The sequence below is a fragment of the Oncorhynchus keta genome, chromosome 1 (assembly GCF_023373465.1).
Source record: "Oncorhynchus keta strain PuntledgeMale-10-30-2019 chromosome 1, Oket_V2, whole genome shotgun sequence".
NCBI lineage: Eukaryota > Metazoa > Chordata > Actinopteri > Salmoniformes > Salmonidae > Oncorhynchus > Oncorhynchus keta.
In genome coordinates, this window is record NC_068421.1 from 98,089,639 (window position 1) to 98,115,570 (window position 25,932).

At 46.8% G+C, this 25,932-nt stretch overlaps 2 protein-coding genes across 5 annotated transcripts in view; one reads left to right on the plus strand and one right to left on the minus strand.

Annotated features, from left to right (window-relative positions):
• LOC118387218 (cyclic nucleotide-gated cation channel alpha-3-like) overlaps positions 1 to 3,149 on the minus strand; it is a 106,419-nt gene extending 103,270 nt beyond the window's left edge. The window contains exons 1-3 of the mRNA XM_052468328.1: positions 3,043 to 3,149; positions 1,909 to 2,025; positions 1,056 to 1,229 (exon numbers count right to left, since the gene is read on the minus strand). Of these exons, the coding sequence (XP_052324288.1) occupies positions 1,056 to 1,229; positions 1,909 to 2,025; positions 3,043 to 3,149 (398 nt within the window). The remainder of the gene's footprint in view (positions 1 to 1,055; positions 1,230 to 1,908; positions 2,026 to 3,042) is intronic.
• LOC118394378 (basic immunoglobulin-like variable motif-containing protein) overlaps positions 1 to 25,932 on the plus strand; it is a 101,787-nt gene that overhangs the window by 42,131 nt on the left and 33,724 nt on the right. The window lies entirely within an intron of this gene.

Genomic DNA, 25,932 nt, shown 5'->3' on the forward strand with positions numbered 1-25,932 from the left:
CAAAGCAGTTTGACAAAAACAACAACACAGAGTTACACATGGAATCTATCTTGGCCAGGTTGCAGTTGTAAATGAGAACCTATTCTCAACTGGCCTACCTGGGTGGTTGTGGTGGAATCGGAGGGGCTCCGTGTTGGCAGTAAAAGGGGTCGAGGCCAATTGGCAAAATATGTATTGTAGCCCAAGGAGTGGCTGATGGACCTCTTCAGCTAGCTGGGAGATGGGCCTAGCATGAGTCGAGTTCCAGGCTCACTGGTGCTTGCTTCTGGACAGAGACGTTAGCCAGGGGGGTAGCCACTCGGATAGCAGCTAGCTAGCTGCAATGATTCAGGTGAAAAGGTTCAGAGCTTGAGGTAGGAAACAGGAGATGGAGAAAGAGCAGTCCGGTATGCTCTGGGTTTAAACGCTGTGCAGACTGGCAGGACTTGACCAGGCTAAGGTTAGCTGATTACCGCTAGCAGTGGCTAACTGACTACTAGCTAGTAGCTAGTTAGCTGGCTAGCCTCTGTTGGGGGTTCCGGTTCTGAAGTATAGAAAATACCAGATCCGTACCACATTGGGTGAGGCGGGTTGCAGGAGATTGTTGAAACTGAGGTAAAATAATAATAATAATAATAATAATATTCAGAATTCCAGTGTCCAGTTTAAACTAGTATCGGAGGCTACTTCCTACTTTCTAATTTCTCTCTATAGAGCTACTTCTATTCTAGTTCCACTTACTCATCTTCACATGTATATTAAAGGATATTCCAAGTTAGAACTTTTCCGTGTGTTTTCATCTAACCGTTTTTTGTACAGGTTTTAGACCCGCTGAGAATCAGAACATCTCTTTTGAAAGAAGACAATGTTTTTCATTGAGCATATGGGTGAGAGCATATGGGTGAGATGGTGCAAACTTCCGTGAATTTTCCCCAAATTTCCCATAAATAACGGTTTGGGTTCCAAGACTCCCAGAATAAACAGGAAGTCCAGAATTCCTCCAATTGGGATTTTTGAAAACATACAGGAAATTTTGCAACCCCAGTTGGCCATCCCCATCTGTAGTCCAGACTTACTTCCTCTTGCGGACTCTGTCGGGGTATCCCAGTGACTGTGCGTTGCTCTCTCTGCTGGAGGCCTCTTTGAGCTCAGGACCCCTGAAGCGTTCCAGAAAGGAGTCCGGTCTCTCCACCTCGTGGTGCATCTTGTGAGAGGCCCAGGTCCGCAGCATGAACAGGAAGTGAGAGAGCCTAGACGATCAGAGAAAACAACACACAGGCTGTAACCAAGAGAATCAGGAGCGGATGACTTTGCATGATGTGAAACTGACAATGGACAAGCAACAAGTGACAATGGACAGGCAACAAGTGACAATGGACAAGCAACAAGTGACAATGGACAGGCAACAAGTGACAATGGACAAGCAACAAGTGACAATGGACAGGCAACAAGTGACAATGGACAAGCAACAAGTTGACAATGGACAAGCAAAAGTGACAATGGACAGGCAACAAGTGACAATGGACAAGCAACAAGTGACAATGGACAAGCAACAAGTTGACAATGGACAAGCAAAAGTGACAATGGACAGGCAACAAGTGACAATGGACAAGCAACAAGTGACAATGGACAAGCAACAAGTGACAATGGACAGGCAACAAGTGACAATGGACAAGCAACAAGTGACAATGGACAAGCAACAAGTGACAATGGACAAGCAACAAGTGACAATGGACAGGCAACAAGTGACAATGGACAGGCAACAAGTGACAATGGACAAGCAACAAGTGACAATGGACAGGCAACAAGTGACAATGGACAAGCAACAAGTGACAATGGACAGGCAACAAGTGACAATGGACAAGCAACAAGTGACGATGGACTGAATGTTATGGGTGAGATGGTGCAATGCTGTGAGGTGGGATATACCTGGCCAGGGCTCCTGACCCTGTAAAGGAATCTCTGTGAGACTCTGTGTGTCTGCTGGTTAACACAGAGACAGCACCCTGAACCTCTGACAATGTGTCTTCACACTCTGAGTTGGCCCTGGGAGGGAGGGAGGGAGGGAGGGAGGGAGGGAGGGAGGGAGGGAGGGAGGGAGGGAGGGAGAGAGAGTCACAATCCACAAGGACGCTGTGAGAGTCACAATCCACAAGGACGCTGTGAGAGTCACAATCCACAAGGACGCTGATTTTTATGGCAGCTAGACAACAGGCAGCTGGCATTGGATTGAGACAGCCTGTGTGTTCCTAGCCTGACTGTAGCTAGATCATTGGATTGAGACAGCCTGTTTGTTCCTAGCCTGACTGTAGCTAGATCATTGGATTGGGACAGCCTGTGTGTTCCTAGCCTGACTGTAGCTAGATCATTGGATTGAGACAGCCTGTTTGTTCCTAGCCTGACTGTAGCTAGATCATTGGATTGGGACAGCCTGTTTGTTCATAGCCTGACGGTAGCTAGATCATTGGATTGAGAAAGCCTGTGTGTTCCTAGCCTGACTGTAGCTAGATCATTGGATTGAGACAGCCTGTTTGTTCCTAGCCTGACTGTAGCTAGATCATTGGATTGGGACAGCCTGTGTGTTCCTAGCCTGACTGTAGCTAGATCATTGGATTGGGACAGCCTGTTTGTTCCTAGCCTGACTGTAGCTAGATCATTGGATTGGGACAGCCTGTTTGTTCCTAGCCTGACTGTAGCTAGATCATTGGATTGGGACAGCCTGTTTGTTCCTAGCCTGACTGTAGCTAGATCATTGGATTGGGACAGCCTGTTTGTTCCTAGCCTGACTGTAGCTAGATCATTGGATTGGGACAGCCTGTTTGTTCCTAGCCTGACTGTAGCTAGATCATTGGATTGGGACAGCCTGTTTGTTCCTAGCCTGACTGTAGCTAGATCATTGGATTGGGGCAGCCTGTTTTTCCTAGCCTGACTGTAGCTAGATCATTGGATTGAGACAGCCTGTGTGTTCCTAGCCTGACTGCCTATCTGTTTGTGCTATCATGCCAAATCCGTGTTACTCGTTGTCAAAGCCAGACAATAAGCAACAGAGTCCTGACTTCTCACCTGGAGGTTCTGTTCTCTATGGAGTCCAGGTCATCATCGGACGTGCCGAGAAGCGACTGTTGCCTGGTCGTTGCCGGGTAGGACTGGTCTGTGCAGATCTTTGCCATGCTGACTTCTCAGGCCTTGCTGGCCAGGGGTCTCCACACTCCGAAGAAGAAAAAAAAAAAACACTGTAAGAGGTCAGAGGTTAGCCAATCAGTGATCAGGATATAGGCCCTTAAAAAGATGCATAGGCATCTTCCAACCAGGATTTCTGGACGTTTTGGAAAAGTAACCCCTAGTTTTGAATCCTTAACCCTGCATCTGAATGTAACGGACAGCTAGGCATTTATCTATTATGTCTGTGAATGGTTCCATTCATTCATCAGTCTTTCAGTGGTCTTTTCTATAAATCCCATGAGACTAAAATATCAAGGACAAGCAGTGTGTCTGTCTATACAGAAGCTGCTAGTTATAATGAAAGCGAGACCTGTATGGTTTTGGAAGGTGTGTCGTCACTACTATCCAGTCACTCCATCACGAGATCCAATCAGATGCCCAGGCTGTAGACAATGTGACAACACAGATGCCCAGGCTGTAGACAATGTGACAACACAGATGCCCAGGCTGTAGACAATGTGACAACACAGATGCCCAGGCTGTAGACAATGTGACAACACAGATGCCCAGGCTGTAGACAATGTGACAACACAGATGCCCAGGCTGTAGACAATGTGACAACACAGATGCCCAGGCTGTAGACAATGTGACAACACCTCTGAGAGATCACTAATGCCGTTTTAAAATATCCGGTAGGCTGCTGTATGTGAGGCACTGTGGCTAGGCACTCTGGGTAAGCACTGTGGGTAGGCACTGTGGGTGGGCGCTGTGGGTAGGCTGCTGTATGTGAGGCACTGTGGGTAGGCACTGTGGGTAGGCACTGTGGGTAGACTGCTGTATGTGAGGCACTGTGGGTAAGCACTGTGGGTAGGCTGCTGTATGTGAGGCACTGTGGGTAGGCACTGTGGGTGGGTGCTGTGGATAGGCTGCTGTATGTTAGGCACTGTGGGTAGGCTGCTGTATGTGAGGCACTGTGGGTAGGCTGCTGTATGTGAGGCACTGTGGGTAGGCTGCTGTATGTGAGGCACTGTGGGTAGGCTGCTGTATGTCAGGCACTGTGGGTAGGCTGCTGTATGTGAGGCACTGTGGGTAGGCTGCTGTATGTGAGGCACTGTGGGTAGGCTGCTGTATGTGAGGAACTGTGGGTAGGCTGCTGTATGTGAGGCACTGTGGGTAGGCTGCTGTATGTGAGGCACTGTGGGTAGGCTGCTGTATGTGAGGAACTGTGGGTAGGCTGCTGTATGTGAGGCACTGTGGGTAGGCTGCTGTATGTGAGGCACTGTGGGTAGGCTGCTGTATGTGAGGCACTGTGGGTAGGCTGCTGTATGTGAGGCACTGTGGGTAGGCTGCTGTATGTGAGGCACTGTGGGTAGGCTGCTGTATGTGAGGCACTGTGGGTAGGCTGCTGTATGTGAGGCACTGTGGGTAGGCTGCTGTATGTGAGGCACTGTGTTTTTGCCTGTGCTTAGCTCTTTTTTTATCCTAAAAAACTGCGTAGTCCTTGCTGATGGCGAGCATACCCATAACATGATGCAGGCACCACTATACTTGACAATATGAAGAGTGGTACTCAGTGATGTGTTGGATTTTCCCCAAACATAACACTTTGGATCCAGAAAAAATATATATTTGCCATATTTTATGCAATTTTCCTTTAGTTTCTTGTTACAAACAGGATGCATTATTTGGAATGTTTTGACTATTGTGGAGTAACTACAATGTTGTTGATCCATCCTCAGTTTTCTCCTAACCTCTATAACTGTTTTAAAGCCACCTGGTGAAATCCCTGAGCAGTTTCCTTCTTCTCCGGCAACTGATTTAGGAAGGACGCCGGTATCTTTGTAGTGACTGGGTGTATTGCTACACCATCTAAAGTGTAAGACTAATAACTGCGACGTGCTCAAAGGGATATTTCAAATCTGCTTATTTTTCCTTTACCCATCTACCAATAGGTCAATAGTTTGTGAACCATAGGAAAACCTCCCTGGTCTTTATAGTTGAATCTGTGTTTGAAATTCACCGCTCGATTTAGGGACCTTACAATTCTCTGTATCGGTGGGGTACAGAGATGGGGTTAAATGAATTATTATATATATATATAATTATGTAAGTTGTTAAGCATATTTTTACTCCTGAACTTATTTAGGCTCCTTGCCATAACAAAAGTGTTAATACCAATTGGCTCAAGAGATGATCTTTTATTTTTTTTATTAATTTGAAAACATTTCTAAAAACATAATTCCACTTTGACATTATTGGGTATTATGTGTAGATCAGTGAGACAAAATCTCAATTGAATCCATTTTAATATGAATACTTTCTGTGAATACTTTCTGTACATGCTGAAACTGTTTTTATTAGTTTTGGACTGTAATCTGTAAAAATTCTACTACCCTTTTTAAAAAGATGTGTCACTCTTCATCTGAAGAGGAGAGGTGAGAAGGATCGGAGGACCAAAATGCGCCGTGGTTTGTGTTCATGATGAATTTTTAATAAAGAAAACACTGATCACTGGAACACACTATACAAAAACAGTAAACAAAATAATATATAATAATAATAATATATGCCATTTAGCAGACGCTTTTAACCAAAGCGACTTACAGTCATGTGTGCATACATTCTATGTATGGGTGGTCCCGGGAATCGAACCCACTACCCTGGCGTTACAAGTGCCATGCTCTACCAACTGAGCTACAGAAGGACCAACCGTGAAGCTAAATGAGAACTGTGATGACACAAGCAATCAACATAGACAATCACCCACAAACAAACAGTGAAACCCAGGCTACCTAAGTATGATTCTCAATCAGAGACAACTAATGACACCTGCTTCTGATTGAGAACCATACTAGGCCGAAACATAGAAATCCCCAAAAATCATAGAAAAACAAACACAGACTGCCCACCCCAACTCACGCCCTGACCATACTAAATAATGACAAAAAAAACAAAGGAAATAAAGGTCAGAACGTGACATGTTGAGTGAATATTCGTTATTATTTTTATACTGTCTGGTGAGGAAGTGGGTAATGTGGAATACATCGGAGGAAGGGAGAATGAATGAGTAACCAGTTGAATGTATAAACAGAGGGTATCCATTACAGAACATGGATAACATAAGGGAATAAACCCTAACCCTAACCCTACATCAGGGAATAAACCCTAACCCTAACCCTACATCAGGGAATAAACCCTAACCCTAACCCTACATCAGGGAATAAACCCTAACCCTAACCCTACATCAGGGAATAAACCCTAACCCTAACCCTACATCAGGGAATAAACCCTAACCCTACATCAGGGAATAAACCCTAACCCTAACCCTACATCAGGAATAAACCCTAACCCTATATCAGGGAATAAACCTAACCCTAACCCTACATCAGGAATAAACCCTAACCCTACATCAGGAATAAACCCTAACCCTACATCAGGGAATAAACCTAACCCTAACCCTACATCAGGGAATAAACCCTAACCCTACATCAGGGAATAAACCCTAACCCTAACCCTACATCAGGGAATAAACCCTAACCCTAACCCTACATCAGGAATAAACCCTAACCCTACATCAGGGAATAAACCCTAACCCTACATCAGGAATAAACCCTAACCCTAACCCTACATCAGGGAATAAACCTAACCCTAACCCTACATCAGGGAATAAACCCTAACCCTACATCAGGGAATAAACCCTAACCCTAACCCTACATCAGGAATAAACCCTAACCCTATATCAGGGAATAAACCTAACCCTAACCCTACATCAGGGAATAAACCCTAACCCTAACCCTACATCAGGAATAAACCCTAACCCTACATCAGGAATAAACCCTAACCCTACATCAGGGAATAAACCCTAACCCTACATCAGGAATAAACCCTAACCCTACATCAGGGAATAAACCTAACCCTAACCCTACATCAGGGAATAAACCCTAACCCTAACCCTACATCAGGAATAAACCCTAACCCTAACCCTACATCAGGAATAAACCCTAACCCTAACCCTACATCAGGGAATAAACCCTAACCCTAACCCTACATCAGGGAATAAACCCTAACCCTAACCCTACATCAGGGAATAAACCCTAACCCTACATCAGGGAATAAACCCTAACCCTAACCCTACATCAGGGAATAAACTGGTACAAGTAGAGCAGGTCAATGCCTAAAGAAACAGTACAGAGAAGTGACATTAGCTAGGATAACATTATATATATATATATATATATACATTAGATATTTGCATGTTATGTACTGGAGATGGGGGCTAGCAAGCTGTTTTCAAAACATTGGATTACCAATTTGACCAATGAGATCTCAGCTTGCTAGATAGCAAAGCCAATCAAATATTACACCTTAGCAAACAATTGTTGCGTAAAACTAATAGTTAGCTTCAACTAACATGACAAGTACATAGACCTACAGTTGAAGTCGGAAGTTTACATACACCTTAGCCAAATACATTTAAACTCAGTTTTTCACAATTCCTGACATTTAATCCTAGTAAAAATTCCCTGTCTTAGATCAGTTAGGATCACCACTTTATTTTAAGAATGTGAAATGTGAGAATAATAGTAGAGAGAATGAATTATTTCAGTTTTTATTTCTTTCATCACATTCCCAGTGGGTCAGAAGTTTCCATACACTCAATTAGTATTTAGTAGCATTGCCTTTAAATGGTTTAACTTGGGTCAAACGTTTCGGGTAGCCTTCCACAAGCTTCCAACAATAAGTTGGGTGAATTTTGGCCCATTCCTCCTGACATAGCTGGTGTGACTGAGTCAGGTTTTTAGGCCTCCTTGCTCGCACACGCTTTTTTAGTTCTGCCCACAAATGTTCTACGGGATTGAGGTCAGGTCTTTGTGATGGCCACTCCAATACCTTGACTTTGTTGTCCTTATGTCATTTTGCCACAACTTTGGAAGTATGCTTGGGGTCATTGTCCATTTGGAAGACCCATTTGCGACCAAGCTTTAACTTCCTGACTGATGTCTTGAGAAGTTGCTTCAATATATCCACATAATTTTCCCTCCCTCATGAAGCCATCTATTGTGTGATGTGCACCAGTCCCTCCTGCAGCAAAGCACCCCCACAACATGATGCTGTCATATGTGGTGTGGAGACCACTACTGTTAACATATATATGATCTGTGGTGTGGAGACCACTACTGTTAAAATATATGATCTGTGGTGTGGAGACCACTACTGTTAACATATATATGATCTGTGGTGTGGAGACCACTACTGTTAACATATATATTATCTGTGGTGTGGAGACCACTACTGTTAACATATATATGATCTGTGGTGTGGAGACCACTACTGTTAACATATATATTATCTGTGGTGTGGAGACCACAACTGTTAACATATAGGATCTGTGTTGTGGAGACCACTACTGTTAACATATATGATCTGTGGTGTGGAGACCACTACTGTTAACATATATATGATCTGTGGTGTGGTGACCACTACTGTTAACATATACATTATCTATCCTATGGAGACCACCAAAGCAATTGTACCCACCTGAATGTAGCCTATTGTGTTCTCTCCTCACGCTGCGACAGCAGAAGTCATTCAGTTCAAGTTGACATTGGATAATTCCTTCTTTTTTTTGTTGAAAATAATTGTAATCCTACGTCGTTTGGTTTCTTTCTTCTTTGACCCCCCCCCCCCCCCAAAAAAAACAAATCCCAATCCCAATTGTAATACAAATAGTAGAGAATTTGTGAGTGACTTTTAGAAGCCCCTTGCTGTGGTATCTTCAGCACCACAGACAGACAGTAGACAGACAGTTCACGCTAACAGGAGAAAATCAACCGTGCTGTCTGCCAGGAGGCGGAGCCACATGGTATTCATGAATATTCAACAGGCAAAGAAACTGTATTTTTCTATCAAGGATGCTCTGCTATTTATGTGTCATTTTAAGTCATACAAAAGGTTCAACATAAAAAAAAGGTTAGGGTTTTGTTTCACATTTTTATTTCCTGTCATGTATTGAGTACAAATAGTCAACAAAAACAATGCACCCAGATGAACGGTGGACTTATCATTTCAAATCATTTCATAGGTTAATACTGAGCATTACTGGCCCTACAGCTTCATTTAAATGTCAAGAAAACATTCAAGTCATTCTGATTTGGAGATTTGATTTTGAGACGTTAAAATTCTCACTGATCACAAAATAGCAAATGTGAGCTTTAGATATCCACAGATTCAAAATAAAGTTATTGTCAATATATGATGTCTGTCACTACATCAATTGAAGAGGCTGATCACACATAAATGAATTAATATCCGTGTCAACATGATACCTCTCCTCCTACTCATGACACCTAGTAGAGGTATCATGAGTAGGAGGAGAGGTATCATGAGTAGGAGGAGAGGTATCATGAGTAGGAGGAGAGGTATCATGAGTAGGAGGAGAGGTATCATGAGTAGGAGGAGAGGTATCATGAGTAGGAGGAGAGGTATCATGAGTAGGAGGAGAGGTATCATGAGTAGGAGGAGAGGTATCATGAGTAGGAGGAGAGGTATCATGAGTAGGAGGAGAGGTATCATGAGTAGGAGGAGAGGTATCATGAGTAGGAGTAGAGGTATCATGAGTAGGAGGAGAGGTGTCATGAGTAGGAGGAGAGGTATCATGAGTAGGAGGAGAGGTGTCATGAGTAGGAGGAGAGGTATCATGAGTAGGAGGAGAGGTATCATGAGTAGGAGGAGAGGTGTCATGAGTAGGAGGAGAGGTATCATGAGTAGGAGGAGAGGTGTCATGAGTAGGAGGAGAGGTATCATGAGTAGGAGGAGAGGTATCATGAGTAGGAGGAGAGGTATCATGAGTAGGAGGAGAGGTATCATGAGTAGGAGGAGAGGTATCATGAGTAGGAGGAGAGGTATCATGAGTAGGAGGAGAGGTATCATGAGTAGGAGGAGAGGTATCATGAGTAGGAGGAGAGGTGTCATGAGTAGGAGGAGAGGTATCATGAGTAGGAGGAGAGGTATCATGAGTAGGAGGAGAGGTATCATGAGTAGGAGGAGAGGTATCATGAGTAGGAGGAGAGGTATCATGAGTAGGAGGAGGTGTCATGAGTAGGAGGAGAGGTATCATGAGTAGGAGGAGAGGTATCATGAGTAGGAGGAGAGGTATCATGAGTAGGAGGAGAGGTGTCATGAGTAGGAGGAGAGGTATCATGAGTAGGAGTAGAGGTATCATGAGTAGGAGGAGAGGTGTCATGAGTAGGAGGAGAGGTATCATGAGTAGGAGGAGAGGTATCATGAGTAGGAGGAGAGGTATCATGAGTAGGAGGAGAGGTATCATGAGTAGGAGGAGAGGTGTCATGAGTAGGAGGAGGTGTCATGAGTAGGAGGAGAGGTATCATGAGTAGGAGGAGAGGTGTCATGAGTAGGAGGAGAGGTATCATGAGTAGGAGGAGAGGTGTCATGAGTAGGAGGAGAGGTATCATGAGTAGGAGGAGAGGTGTCATGAGTAGGAGGAGAGGTATCATGAGTAGGAGGAGAGGTGTCATGAGGAGGAGGAGAGGTATCATGAGTAGGAGGAGAGGTGTCATGAGGAGGAGAGGTATCATGAGGAGGAGGAGAGGTGTCATGAGTAGGAGGAGAGGTGTCATGAGGAGGAGAGGTATCATGAGGAGGAGGAGAGGTGTCATGAGTAGGAGGAGAGGTATCATGAGTAGGAGGAGAGGTATCATGAGTAGGAGGAGAGGTATCATGAGTAGGAGGAGAGGTATCATGAGTAGGAGGAGAGGTATCATGAGTAGGAGGAGAGGTATCATGAGTAGGAGGAGAGGTGTCATGAGTAGGAGGAGAGGTGTCATGAGGAGGAGAGGTGTCATGAGTAGGAGGAGAGGTGTCATGAGTAGGAGGAGAGGTATCATGAGTAGGAGGAGAGGTATCATGAGTAGGAGGAGAGGTATCATGAGTAGGAGGAGAGGTATCATGAGTAGGAGGAGAGGTATCATGAGTAGGAGGAGAGGTATCATGAGGAGGAGAGGTGTCATGAGGAGGAGGAGAGGTGTCATGAGTAGGAGGAGAGGTGTCATGAGTAGGAGGAGAGGTGTCATGAGTAGGAGGAGAGGTGTCATGAGTAGGAGGAGAGGTATCATGAGTAGGAGGAGAGGTATCATGAGTAGGAGGAGAGGTATCATGAGTAGGAGGAGAGGTATCATGAGTAGGAGGAGAGGTATCATGAGTAGGAGGAGAGGTGTCATGAGTAGGAGGAGAGGTATCATGAGTAGGAGGAGAGGTGTCATGAGTAGGAGGAGAGGTATCATGAGTAGGAGGAGAGGTGTCATGAGTAGGAGGAGAGGTGTCATGAGTAGGAGGAGAGGTGTCATGAGTAGGAGGAGAGGTATCATGAGTAGGAGGAGAGGTATCATGAGTAGGAGGAGAGGTATCATGAGTAGGAGGAGAGGTGTCATGAGTAGGAGGAGAGGTGTCATGAGTAGGAGGAGAGGTGTCATGAGTAGGAGGAGAGGTGTCATGAGTAGGAGGAGAGGTGTCATGAGTAGGAGGAGAGGTATCATGAGTAGGAGGAGAGGTATCATGAGTAGGAGGAGAGGTATCATGAGTAGGAGGAGAGGTATCATGAGTAGGAGGAGAGGTATCATGAGTAGGAGGAGAGGTGTCATGAGTAGGAGGAGAGGTGTCATGAGTAGGAGGAGAGGTGTCATGAGTAGGAGGAGAGGTGTCATGAGTAGGAGGAGAGGTGTCATGAGTAGGAGGAGAGGTATCATGAGTAGGAGGAGAGGTGTCATGAGTAGGAGGAGAGGTGTCATGAGTAGGAGGAGAGGTGTCATGAGTAGGAGGAGAGGTATCATGAGTAGGAGGAGAGGTGTCATGAGTAGGAGGAGAGGTGTCATGAGGAGGAGAGGTATCATGAGTAGGAGGAGAGGTGTCATGAGGAGGAGAGGTATCATGAGTAGGAGGAGAGGTATCATGAGGAGGAGAGGTGTCATGAGTAGGAGGAGAGGTGTCATGAGGAGGAGAGGTGTCATGAGTAGGAGGAGAGGTGTCATGAGGAGGAGAGGTGTCATGAGTAGGAGGAGAGGTGTCATGAGGAGGAGAGGTGTCATGAGTAGGAGGAGAGGTGTCATGAGGAGGAGAGGTGTCATGAGTAGGAGGAGGTGTCATGAGTAGGAGGAGAGGTGTCATGAGTAGGAGGAGAGGTCCATAGTCTGTCTAGTGTCAGTCACTCTGCTAATACATGTAGATAGGTAGTCTGGTCCATAGTCTGTCTAGTGTCAGTTCACATACCAACTAGGCTACAGGGAAGACAGTTAGCACTAAAAGTAGATGGCCCCAGCTAGCAAAAAGACTGTACTAAACAACAGATAAAGGCCAAAATGGCCTTTGGCAAAACAAAAGATTAAAGTGCCTTTGAACGGGGTATGGTAGTAGTTGCCAGGCGCACCGGTTTGAGTGTGTCCAAGAACTGCAACGCTGCTGGTCATATAACACGAGGAACAATTCATTAAATGAGTTGAATTCAATGAGTCAACTAAAGTACATAATTGCACCTAAGCAGTCGTTCCCAATCACCAGCTGATTACAAGTGTGTGTGTGTGTGTGTGTGTGTGTGTGTGTGTGTGTGTGTGTGTGTGTGTGTGTGTGTGTGTGTGTGTGTGTGTGTGTGTGTGTGTGTGTGTGTGTGTGTGTGTGTGTGTGTGTGTGTGTGTGTGTGTCTATAATAGAGGCTTGTGATCCTCTGCTTGATTACACTGCTGAGGAGTGATTGGATGTCCAACCTCTTCGCCAATAGCAATGTTTCAGCCAAAGGAGAGCAGAGTCATTATGACACAGCAGTCTATCAACCACTCATTTAAAATCCCTACAGCAATATCTGCAATCCTATTGGAGCAGCTTCATAGTCAATGTCATCACCGAATCCATAAAAACAACAAAAAACAGCATTTTGCCATTTTAAAAGAAACACACAGTGACACTGATTTAATCGCAATGTGGGAAAATGGCAGAGGTGGAAAGAGTACTGAAATATATTACTCAAGAGGAAGTCAAATTACGGGTGTAAAAACCCCATCTGAAATAAAAGTACCTCGTTTAAAATGTACACAGAGTAAAACTATCCGCCGCCATTGTCGCAACCCCTATTGCCAGCCTGTTCAACCTCTCTTTCATATCGTCTGAGATCCCCAAGGATTGAAAGCTGCCGCAGTCATCCCCCTCTTCAAAGGGGGAGACACCCTGGACCCAAACTGTTACAGACCTATATCCATCCTGCCCTGCCTATCTAAGGTCTTGAAAAGCCAAGTCAACAAACAGGTCACTGACCATCTCGAATCCCACCGTACCTTCTCCGCTGTGCAATCTGGTTTCCGAGCCGGTCACGGGTGCACCTCAGCCACACTCAAGGTACTAAACGACATCATAACCGCCATCGATAAAAGACAGTACTGTGCAGCCGTCTTCATCGACCTCGCCAAGGCCTTCGACTCTGTCAATCACCATATTCTTATCGGCAGACTCAGTAGCCTCGGTTTTCGGATGACTGCCTTGCCTGGTTCACCAATTACTTTGCAGACAGAGTTCAGTGTGTCAAATCGGAGGGCATGCTGTCCGGTCCTCTGGCAGTCTCTATGGGGGTGCCACAGGGTTCAATTCTCGGGCCGACTCTTTTCTCTGTATATATCAATGATGTTGGTCTTGCTGCGGGCGATTCCCTGATCCACCTCTACGCAGACGACACCATTCTATATACTTTCGGCCCGTCATTGGACACTGTGCTATCTAACCTCCAAACGAGCTTCAATGCCATACAACACTCCTTCCGTGGCCTCCAACTGCTCTTAAACGCTAGTAAAACCAAATGCATGCTTTTCAACCGATCGCTGCCTGCACCCGCATGCCCGACTAGCATCACCACACTGGATGGTTCCGACCTTGAATATGTGGACACCTATAAGTACCTAGGTGTCTGGCTAGACTGCAAACTCTCCTTCCAGACCCATATCAAACATCTCCAATCGAAAATCAAATCAAGAGTCGGCTTTCTATTCCGCAACAAAGCCTCCTTCACTCACGCTGCCAAGCTTACCCTAGTAAAACTGACTATCCTACCGATCCTCGACTTTGGCGATATCATCTACAAAATCGCTTCCAACACTCTACTCAGCAAACTGGATACAGTTTATCACAGTGCCATCCATTTTGTCACTAAAGCACCTTATGCTACCCACCACTGCGACTTGTATGCTCTAGTCGGGTGGCCCTCGCTACATATTCGTCGCCAGACCCACTGGCTCCAGGTCATCTACAAGGCCATGCTAGGTAAAGCTCCGCCTTATCTCAGTTCACTGGTCACGATGGCAACACCCACCCGTAGCACATGCTCCAGCAGGTGTATCTCACTGATCATCCCTAAAGCCAACACCTCATTCGGCCGCCTTTCGTTCCAGTACTCTGCTGCCTGTGACTGGAGCATGTGGCCGCCTGAGACAGGTGGGCAGACAGGCGGCCAGACAGGCAAATAAATTTGTCAACTCAATAGTTTATAAATCAACAGTATTTGGGTGAAGAGTTAAAAAGGCCAAACCTTATCCCACCAGAACCAGAACTATTTTAGCCTGGTTGAAAGAGATCGTAGGATGCCGTCTATCTCCTCCAGAGTCAACGGTCTCCATACAATACTATGCAGACGTCTGGGGGATAATCAAAATACACAGTTATTCTGTCAGGTATTCTGCAAAGGGATCCATAATACTGTGGTGGAGGTGGACATACAACGACAGCAGTCCTAAACATCTATAAGGGCTTATTTAGCCTGTGACCTTTCATAGGTTACACAGACAGACTGTGACCTTTCATAGGTTACACAGAGAGACTGTGACCTTTCATTAGGTTACACAGAGAGACTGTGACCTTTCATAGGTTACACAGAGAGACTGTGACTTTTCATAGGTTACACAGACAGACTGTGACCTTTCATTAGGTTACACAGAGAGACTGTGACCTTTCATAGGTTACACAGAGAGACTGTGACTTTTCATAGGTTACACAGACAGACTGTGACCTTTTCATAGGTTACACAGAGACTGACCTTTCATAGGTTACACAGAGACTGTGACCTATCATAGGTTACACAGAGACTGACCTTTCATAGGTTACACAGAAACTGTGATCTTTCATAGGTTACACAGATACTGTGACCTTTCATTTGTTAGCAGAACCTCCTATAGTCTGCTTTTGTTGTCCTCGAGGTTGACTGACCAGAGGACTGACGAGAGCATTGACCAGAGAATTGATCAAAAGACTGACCAGAGAATTGATCAGAGAATTGATCAGAAGACTGATCAGAGATTTGACCAGAGGACTGACCAGAGAATTGATCAGAGGACTGGCCAGAGGACTGACCAGAGAATTGATCAGAGAATTGACCAGAGAATTGATCAGAGAATTGATCAGAGAATTGATCAGAGGACTGACCAGAGAATTGATCAGAGGACTGGCCAGAGGACTGACCAGAGAATTGACCAGAGAATTGATCAGAGAATTGATCAGAGAATTGATCAGAGGACTGACCAGAGAATTGATCAGAGGACTGGCCAGAGGACTGACCAGAGAATTGATCAGAGGACTAACCAGAGGACTGATCAGAGGACTGACCAGAGGACTGATCAGAGGACTAACCAGAGGACTAACCAGAGGACTAACCAGAGGACTGATCAGAGGACTGACCAGAGGACTAACCAGAGGACTAACCAGAGGACTGATCAGAGGACTGACCAGAAGACTAACCAGAGGACTAACCAGAGGACTAACCAGAGGACTGACCAGAGGACTGACCAGAGGACTGACCAGAGGACTGATCAGAGGACTGACCAGAGGACTGACCAGAGGAATGATCAGAGGACTGGCCAGAGGACTGACCAGAGGACTAACCAGAGGACTGACCAGAGGACTGACCAGAGGACTGACCAGAGGACTAACCAGAGGACTGACCAGAGGACTAACCAGAGGACTGACCAGAGGACTGACCAGAGGACTAACCAGAGGACTAACCAGAGGACTGACCAGAGGACTAACCAGAGGACTAACCAGAGGACTAACCAGAGGACTGATCAGAGGACTAACCAGAGGACTAACCAGAGGACTGACCAGAGGACTAACCAGAGGACTGACCAGAGGACTGACCAGAGGACTAACCAGAGGACTAACCAGAGGACTGACCAGAGGACTGACCAGAGGACTAACCAGAGGACTAACCAGAGGACTGACCAGTGGACTAACCAGAGGACTAACCAGAGGACTGACCAGAGGACTGACCAGAGGACTAACCAGAGGACTAACCAGAGGACTGACCAGTGGACTAACCAGAGGACTAACCAGAGGACTAACCAGAGGACTAACCTGGTGTACTGTAAAGTGTTCTGCTACTGATGTGGACCAGGGGAAGAAGGACCTGGCTATGGAAACAAACACATCCATCCAGTAACCACATGACCCATGCTGTTGAACACCTGGAGGTGGGTGTGTTTTACCTCTCCTGTTGTGTTCCGAGCAGAACAACAGAAATTAACTCCATGCGTATTCCTGCTGAGTTACCATGGCAGCATCTTTTGTCATGTCTCCATCCCATTGAGGATAAGAGTGGTGTGTTCTCGAACCCACGCGATCATCAGTACTCAACATACTCATGTACTGTTTACAAGGCTGGTTCAGACACCTCTAGACTCTGCTTCATTTCTGCCTGAGCTGAATGAGAGGCCTGCAGTGGTTTACAATGTACACTATATATAAATGTATATATTTAAATCAATTAAATATATAAATCAATTAAAAGTTTGAGCCCTAATAGCAATTAATTAATTAATTAATGATCCGTTCTTTTATCACCACATCAAACGTTGACAAAAAAATTATGAAGCAGCTTTAAAGCTCCCATATATATATACAGCATAATGTGGACCCACCTTCAAATGAGTGGATTCAGCTATTTCAGCCACACAAATCTAGCACTCAGCCATGCAATCTCCATAGACAAACATTGGCAGTAGAATGGCCTCTGCACTGAAGAGCTCGGTGACTTTCAATATGGCACCGTCACAGGTTGCCACTATTTCAACAAGTAATTTCGTCAAATTTCTGCGGCTCAGCAGCGAAGTGGTAAAGCCACACAAAGCTCACAGAACGGGACCGCTGAGTGCTGAAGAGCGTAGTGCTTAAAAGTCGTCTGTGCTCGGCTACAACACACACTGCCGAGTTCTCAACACAGAAAACAGGAGAGGACAGTCACCGTCATACGGTATGTAATCAACACAATTACCCAGTGTTCAGTTGGGTCTGCTAATTGGGTCTGCTAATTGGGTCTGCTAATTGGGTCTGCTAATTGAACATAAGCACTCATAATAATCAGGACTAGGAGCCCCAGCAGTGTATTTATAACCTGGACATCATTCAGATCATCAGTAAAACTCAGTATAGAAAACCACTCGTATTACTGCGAATGATTATTCCCTGATTGGTCAAGGTACTGTGTTCTCGTTAAACCCTCCTCCGGGTCTCTCTCTCTCCTTGACTCTCTAAATCTCTCCCCTTGACATAAAAAAATAAAAGTTGTGTAAGGTTTCCTGATGAGATTGAAAAAGAGTTTCACGGGATCTTAAGCGCTTACGTTAATATATTATACGAACTGGAATTGGTAACATCATATAAAAGGGGAATGAAGAAGCAACATATCGAACGATATAGATGACGTCGTCCACCATTGGCTCCATTACATAGAACGATAGAGATGACGAGCCATTGGCTCCATTACATAGAACGATATAGATGACGAGCCATTGGCTCCATTACATAGAACGATATAGATGACGTCGTCCACCATTGGCTCCATTACATAGAACGATATAGATGACGTCGTCCACCATTGGCTCCATTACATAGAACGATAGAGATGACGTCGTCCACCATTGGCTCCATTACATAGAACGATAGAGATGACGTCGTCCACCATTGGCTCCATTATATCGAACGATAGAGATGACGTCGTCCACCATTGGCTCCATTACATAGAACGATATAGATGACGTCGTCCACCATTGGCTCCATTATATAGAACGATATAGATGATGAGCCATTGGCTCCATTATATCGAACGATAGAGATGACGTCGTCCACCATTGGCTCCATTACATAGAACGATATAGATGACGTCGTCCACCATTGGCTCCATTACATAGAACGATATAGATGACGTCGTCCACCATTGGCTCCATTACATAGAACGATATAGATGACGTCGTCCACCATTGGCTCCATTACATAGAACGATATAGATGATGAGCCATTGGCTCCATTACATAGAACGATATAGATGACGTCGTCCACCATTGGCTCCATTACATAGAACGATATAGCTGATGAGCCATTGGCTCCATTACATAGAACGATATAGATGACGTCGTCCACCATTGGCTCCATTACATAGAACGATATAGATGATGAGCCATTGGCTCCATTACATAGAACGATATAGATGACGAGCCATTGGCTCCATTACATAGAACGATATAGATGATGAGCCATTGGCTCCATTACATAGAACGATATAGATGATGAGCCATTGGCTCCATTACATAGAACGATATAGATGATGAGCCATTGGCTCCATTACATAGAACGATATAGATGACGTCGTCCACCATTGGCTCCATTACATAGAACGATATAGATGATGAGCCATTGGCTCCATTACATAGAACGATATAGATGACGTCGTCCACCATTGGCTCCATTACATAGAACGATATAGATGATGAGCCATTGGCTCCATTACATAGAACGATATAGATGATGAGCCATTGGCTCCATTACATAGAACGATATAGATGACGTCGTCCACCATTGGCTCCTGAGTGCTACTTTCAAAACTACTGGCTGAAATGATATAAAACCTTTTTTATAGCTTTAAGTGAGAAACATATGGAAATAGTCTTTATGCACAATGACGAGACATCTGTATATACTGTACTGTGTCTTCAGAAAGTATTCAGACCCCTTTCACTCTTTCCACATGTTGTTACGTTACAGCCTTATTCTAAAATGGCTAAAATATTTTTTTAATTCTCGGCAATCTACACACAATGCCTCAGAACGACTAAGCAAAAACAGTTGTTTTTTTCTTCAGCAAATGTATTAAAATAAAATAAAACAGAAATACCTTATTTACTTTACATAAGTATTCAGACCCTTTGCTATGAGACTCGAAATTGAGCTCTGGTGCATCCTGTTTCCATTGATCTTCCTTGTTTCTGCCACTTGATTGGAGTCCAACTGTGGTAAATTCAATTGATTGGACATGATTTGGGAAGGCACACACCTGTCTATATAAGGTCCCATAGTTGACAGCACATGTCAGAGCTAAAACTGAGCCATGAGGTCAAAGAAATTGCCCTTAGAGCTCCTAGACAGGATTGTGCCACAGATCTGGGAAAGGTTATTAAAAAATGTCTGCAGCATTGAAGGTCCCCAAGAACACAATGGCCTCCATCATTATTAAATGGAAGAAATGTGGAACCACCAGGACTCTTCCTAGATCGGGCCACCCGGTCAAACTGAGCAATAGGGGAGAAGGGCCTTGGTCAGGGAGGCGACCAAAAACCCGATGGTCACTCTGACAGAGCTCTAGAATTCCTCTGTGGGGATGGGAGAATCTTCCAGAAGGACAACCATCTCTGCAGCACTCCACCAATCAGGCCTTTTTGGTAGAGTGTCCAGACAGAAGCCACTCCTCAGTAAAAGGCACATGACAGCCAGCTTGGAGTTTGCCAAAAGGCATCTAAAGACTCTCAGACCATGAGAAACAAGATTATCTGATCTGATGAAACCAAGATTGAACTCTTTGGTCTGAAAGCCAAGCGTCATGTCTGGAGGAAGCCTTGCACCATCCCTACGGTGAAGCATGGTGGTGGCAGCATCATGCTGTGGGGATGTTTTTCAGCAGCAGGGACTGGGAGACTAGTCAGGATTGAAGCAAAGTACAGAGATCCTTGATGAAAACCTGCTCCAGAGCGCTCAGGACCTTAGACTGGGGCGAAGGTTCACCTTCCAACAGGATAACGACCCTAAGCACAAAGACAAGACAATGCAAGAGTGGTTTTGGGACAAGTCTCTGAATGTCCTTGAGTGGCCCAGCCAGAGCCTGGACTTGAACCCAATCTAACATCTCTGGAGATACCTGAAAATAGCTGTGCAGCAACGCTCCCCATCCAACCTGACAGAGCTTGAGAGGATCTGCAGAGAAGAATGGGAAAAACTCCCCAAATACAGGTGTGCCAAGCTTGTAGCGTCATACCCAAGAAGACTAAAGGCTGTAATCACTGCCAAAGAGCTTCAACAAAGTACTGAGTAAAAGGTCTGAATAAATTAGCAAAATGTTCTAGAAACCTGTTTTTGCTTTGTCATTATGGGGTAACGTGTGTAGATTGATGAGGAAAACTGTAATCCATTTTAGAATAAGGCTGTAACGTAACAAAATTAGGAAAAGTTCAAGGGGTCACTTTCCGAAGTATTCTGTACACCCACTATGGAGGACGTGATTTTGCTTGTCGCTATTCGTTTGAAAGAGTTGCTATGTCTCTTTTTTTTCTCTCTCCAATTTCATCAAATCCTATTAAGATCTTGTTTCCTCACTGCAACTTCCCAACAAGCTCGGGAGAGGTGAAGATGAGTTCAACATGTGTCCTCCAAAACATGACCCGCCAAACCATGCTATTTAACAACCGCCCGCTTAACCCCGGAAGCCAGCCGCACCAATGTGTCAGAGGAAACACTGTTCAACTGAAGACCGAGTCGGCCTGAAGGTGCCCAGCCCGACACAAGGAGTCGCCAGAGTGCGATGAGCCATGTAAACTCCTGCTGCGTCAGGTTCAGGCTGGGTCTAGAGACAGGATGGAGGTCAGACCCCTGCTGCGTCAGGTTCAGGCTGGGTCTAGAGAGAGGATGCTCAGGCCCCTGCTGCGTCAGGTTCAGGCTGGGTCTAGAGAGAGGATGCTCAGACCCCTGCCCAGGTTCAGGCTGGGTCTGAGAGAGGATGCTCAGGCCCCTGCTCAGGTTCAGGCTGGGTCTAGAGAGAGGATGCTCAGGCCCCTGCTGCGTCAGGTTCAGGCTGGGTCTGGAGACAGGATGGAGGTCAGGCCCCTGCTGCGTCAGGTTCAGGCTGGGTCTGGAGACATGACGGCTTTAACTGGGGTCTCCTGGGGCCCTGGTCACCCTGGAAACGCAGTTGTTGCGTATGGTTCTGCAGCATGGGGGACTATGGGGCCTCTGTCTGGAACCTGCTTCGGAGAGAGAGAGGTTAAGTAAGTGGCATCTCTCCATTTGACACCGTTGATGCCACCAACAGAGTCACACGGAGAGATGCAAAGTCAAACGGAGAGATGCCCTCCAGCAGAGTCAAATGGAGAGATGCCCCAACAGAGTCAAACGGAGAGATGCCATCAACAGAGTCACACGGAGAGATGCCCCAACAGAGTCAAACGGAGAGAATGTCATCAACAGAGTCACACGGAGAGATGCCCCCAACAGAGTCACGGAGAGATGCCCCCAACAGAGTCACACGGAGAGATGCCACCAACGGAGTCACACGGAGAGATGCCACCAACGGAGTCAAACGGAGAGATGCCACCAACAGAGTCACACGGAGAGATGCCACCAACGGAGTCAAACGGAGAGATGCCACCAACAGAGTCACACGGAGAGATGCCAAACGGCGTCAAACGGAGAGATGCCACCAACAGAGTCACACGGAGAGATGCCCCCAACAGAGTCAAACGGAGAGATGCCCCCAACAGAGTCACACGGAGAGATGCCCCCAACAGAGTCACACGGAGAGATGCCACCAACAGAGTCACACGGAGAGATGCCACCAACAGAGTCACACGGAGAGATGCCCCCAACAGAGTCACACGGAGAGATGCCCCCAACAGAGTCACACGGAGAGATGCCCCCAACAGAGTCAAACTAGAGAGATGCCCCAACAGAGTCAAACGGAGAGATGCCCCAACGGAGTCAAACGGAGAGATGCCACCAACAGAGTCAAACGGAGAGATCCCAACAACAGAGTCACACGGAGAGATGCCCCAACAGAGTCAAACGGAGAGATGCCCCCAACAGAGTCAAACGGAGAGATGCTAACGGAGTCAAACGGAGAGATGCCACCAACAGAGTCACACGGAGAGATGCCCCCAACAGAGTCACACGGAGAGATGCCCCCAACAGAGTCACACGGAGAGATGCCCCCAACAGAGTCACACGGAGATGCCACCAACGGAGTCAAACGAGAGATGCCACCAACAGAGTCACACGGAGAGATGCCAGGCGGAGTCAAACGGAGAGATGCCACCAACAGAGTCACACTGGAGAGATGCCACCAACGGAGTCACACGGAGAGTCAACGGAGGTCAAACAGAGAGATGTCATCAACAGAGTCACACGGAGAGATGCCCCCAACAGAGTCAAACAGAGAGATGTCATCAACAGAGTCACACGGAGAGATGCCCCCAACAGAGTCAAACAGAGAGATGCCCCCAACAGAGTCAAACAGAGAGATGCCCCCAACAGAGTCACACGGAGAGATGCCACCAACAGAGTCACACGGAGAGATGTCATCAACAGAGTCAAACGGAGAGATGCCCCCAACAGAGTCACACGGAGAGATGCCCCCAACAGAGTCACACGGAGAGATGCCATCAACAGAGTCACACAGAGAGATGCCCCCAACAGAGTCAAACGGAGAGATGCCCCAACAGAGTCAAACGGAGAGATGCCATCAACAGAGTCACACGGAGAGATGCCCCCAACAGAGTCACACGGAGAGATGCCATCAACAGAGTCAAACGGAGAGATGCCACCAACAGAGTCAAACGGAGAGATGTCATCAACAGAGTCAAACGGAGAGATGTCATCAACAGAGTCAAACGGAGAGATGTCATCAACAGAGTCAAACGGAGAGATGCCACCAACAGAGTCAAACGGAGAGATGTCATCAACAGAGTCAAACAGAGAGATGTCATCAACAGAGTCAAACGGAGAGATGTCATCAACAGAGTCACACGGAGAGATGTCATCAACAGAGTCAAACGGAGAGATGTCATCAACAGAGTCAAACGGAGAGATGTCATCAACAGAGTCAAACGGAGAGATGTCATCAACAGAGTCAAACGGAGAGATGTCATCAACAGAGTCAAACGGAGAGATGCCCCCAACAGAGTCAAACGGAGAGATGTCATCAACAGAGTCAAACGGAGAGATGTCATCAACAGAGTCAAACGGAGAGATGCCCCCAACAGAGTCACACGGAGAGATGCCCTCAACAGAGTCAAACGGAGAGATGTCACCAACAGAGTCAAACGGAGAGATGTCATCAACAGAGTCAAACAGAGATGTCATCAACAGAGTCAAACAGAGAGATGCCCCAACGGAGTCAAACGGAGAGATGTCATCAACAGAGTCAAACGGAGAGATGTCATCAACAGAGTCACACGGAGAGATGCCCCAACAGAGTCAAACGGAGAGATGTCCCCAACAGAGTCACACGGAGAGATGTCCCCAACAGAGTCACACGGAGAGATGCCCCAACAGAGTCACACGGAGAGATGTCCCCAACAGAGTCAAACGGAGAGATGTCCCCAACAGAGTCACACGGAGAGATGCCCCAACAGAGTCACACGGAGAGATGCCCCCAACAGAGTCACACGGAGAGATGCCATCAACAGAGTCAAACAGAGATGCCCCAACAGAGTCAAACAGGAGAGATGTCATCAACAGAGTCAAACAGAGATGCCCCCAACAGAGTCACATGGAGAGATGCCCCCAACAGAGTCAAACGGAGAGATGCCCCAACAGAGTCAAACAGAGATGCCCCCAACAGAGTCACACGGAGAGATGCCCCAACAGAGTCAAACGGAGAGATGCCCCCAACAGAGTCAAACAGAGAGATGCCCCCAACAGAGTCAAACAGAGATGCCCCAACAGAGTCAAACGGAGATGTCCCCAACAGAGTCAAACAGAGAGATGCCCCAACAGAGTCAAACGGAGAGATGTCCCCAACAGAGTCACATGGAGAGATGCCCCCAACAGAGTCAAACGGAGAGATGCCCCCAACAGAGTCACATGGAGAGATGCCCCAACAGAGTCACACGGAGAGATGCCCCCAACAGAGTCAAACGGAGAGATGCCCCCAACAGAGTCAAACAGAGATGCCCCCAACAGAGTCAAACGGAGAGATGCCCCCAACAGAGTCACACGGAGAGATGTCATCAGCAGAGTCAAATGGAGAGATGCCCCCAACAGAGTCAAACAGAGAGATGCCCCAACAGAGTCAAACGGAGAGATGCCCCAACAGAGTCAAACGGAGAGATGCCCCCAACAGAGTCAAACGGAGAGATGCCCCAACAGAGTCAAATGGAGAGATGCCCCCAACAGAGTCAAACAGAGAGATGCCCCAACAGAGTCAAACGGAGAGATGCCCCCAACAGAGTCACACGGAGAGATGCCCCAACAGAGTCAAACGGAGAGATGCCCCCAACAGAGTCAAACGGAGAGATGCCCCAACAGAGTCAAACGGAGAGATGCCCCAACAGAGTCAAACGGAGAGATGCCCCCAACAGAGTCACACGGAGAGATGCCCCCAACAGAGTCACACGGAGAGATGCCCCCAACAGAGTCACACGGAGAGATGCCCCCAACAGAGTCAAACGGAGAGATGCCCCCAACAGAGTCAAACGGAGAGATGCCCCCAACAGAGTCACACGGAGAGATGCCCCAACAGAGTCAAACGGAGAGATGCCCCCAACAGAGTCACACGGAGAGATGCCCCCAACAGAGTCACACGGAGAGATGCCCCCAACAGAGTCAAACGGAGAGATGCCCCCAACAGAGTCACACGGAGAGATGTCATCAACAGAGTCAAACGGAGAGATGCCCCCAACAGAGTCACACGGAGAGATGCCACCAACAGAGTCACACGGAGAGATGCCACCAACAGAGTCACACGGAGAGATGCCACCAACAGAGTCAAACGGAGAGATGCCCCCAACAGAGTCAAACGGAGAGATGCCCCCAACAGAGTCACACGGAGAGATGCCACCAACAGAGTCAAACGGAGAGATGCCCCAACAGAGTCACACGGAGAGATGCCCCCAACAGAGTCACACGGAGAGATGCCCCCAACAGAGTCAAACGGAGAGATGCCCCCAACAGAGTCACACGGAGAGATGCCCCCAACAGAGTCAAACGGAGAGATGCCCCCAACAGAGTCAAACGGAGAGATGCCACCAACAGAGTCACACGGAGAGATGCCCCCAACAGAGTCAAACGGAGAGATGCCCCCAACAGAGTCAAACGGAGAGATGCCCCCAACAGAGTCAAACGGAGAGATGCCACCAACAGAGTCAAACGGAGAGATGCCCCCAACAGAGTCACACGGAGAGATGCCCCCAACAGAGTCAAACGGAGAGATGCCCCCAACAGAGTCAAACGGAGAGATGCCCCCAACAGAGTCACACGGAGAGATGTCATCAACAGAGTCAAACGGAGAGATGCCCCAACAGAGTCACACGGAGAGATGCCCCAACAGAGTCACACGGAGAGATGCCACCAACAGAGTCACACGGAGAGATGCCCCCAACAGAGTCACACGGAGAGATGCCCCCAACAGAGTCAAACGGAGAGATGCCCCCAACAGAGTCAAACGGAGAGATGCCCCCAACAGAGTCAAACGGAGAGATGCCCCCAACAGAGTCAAAC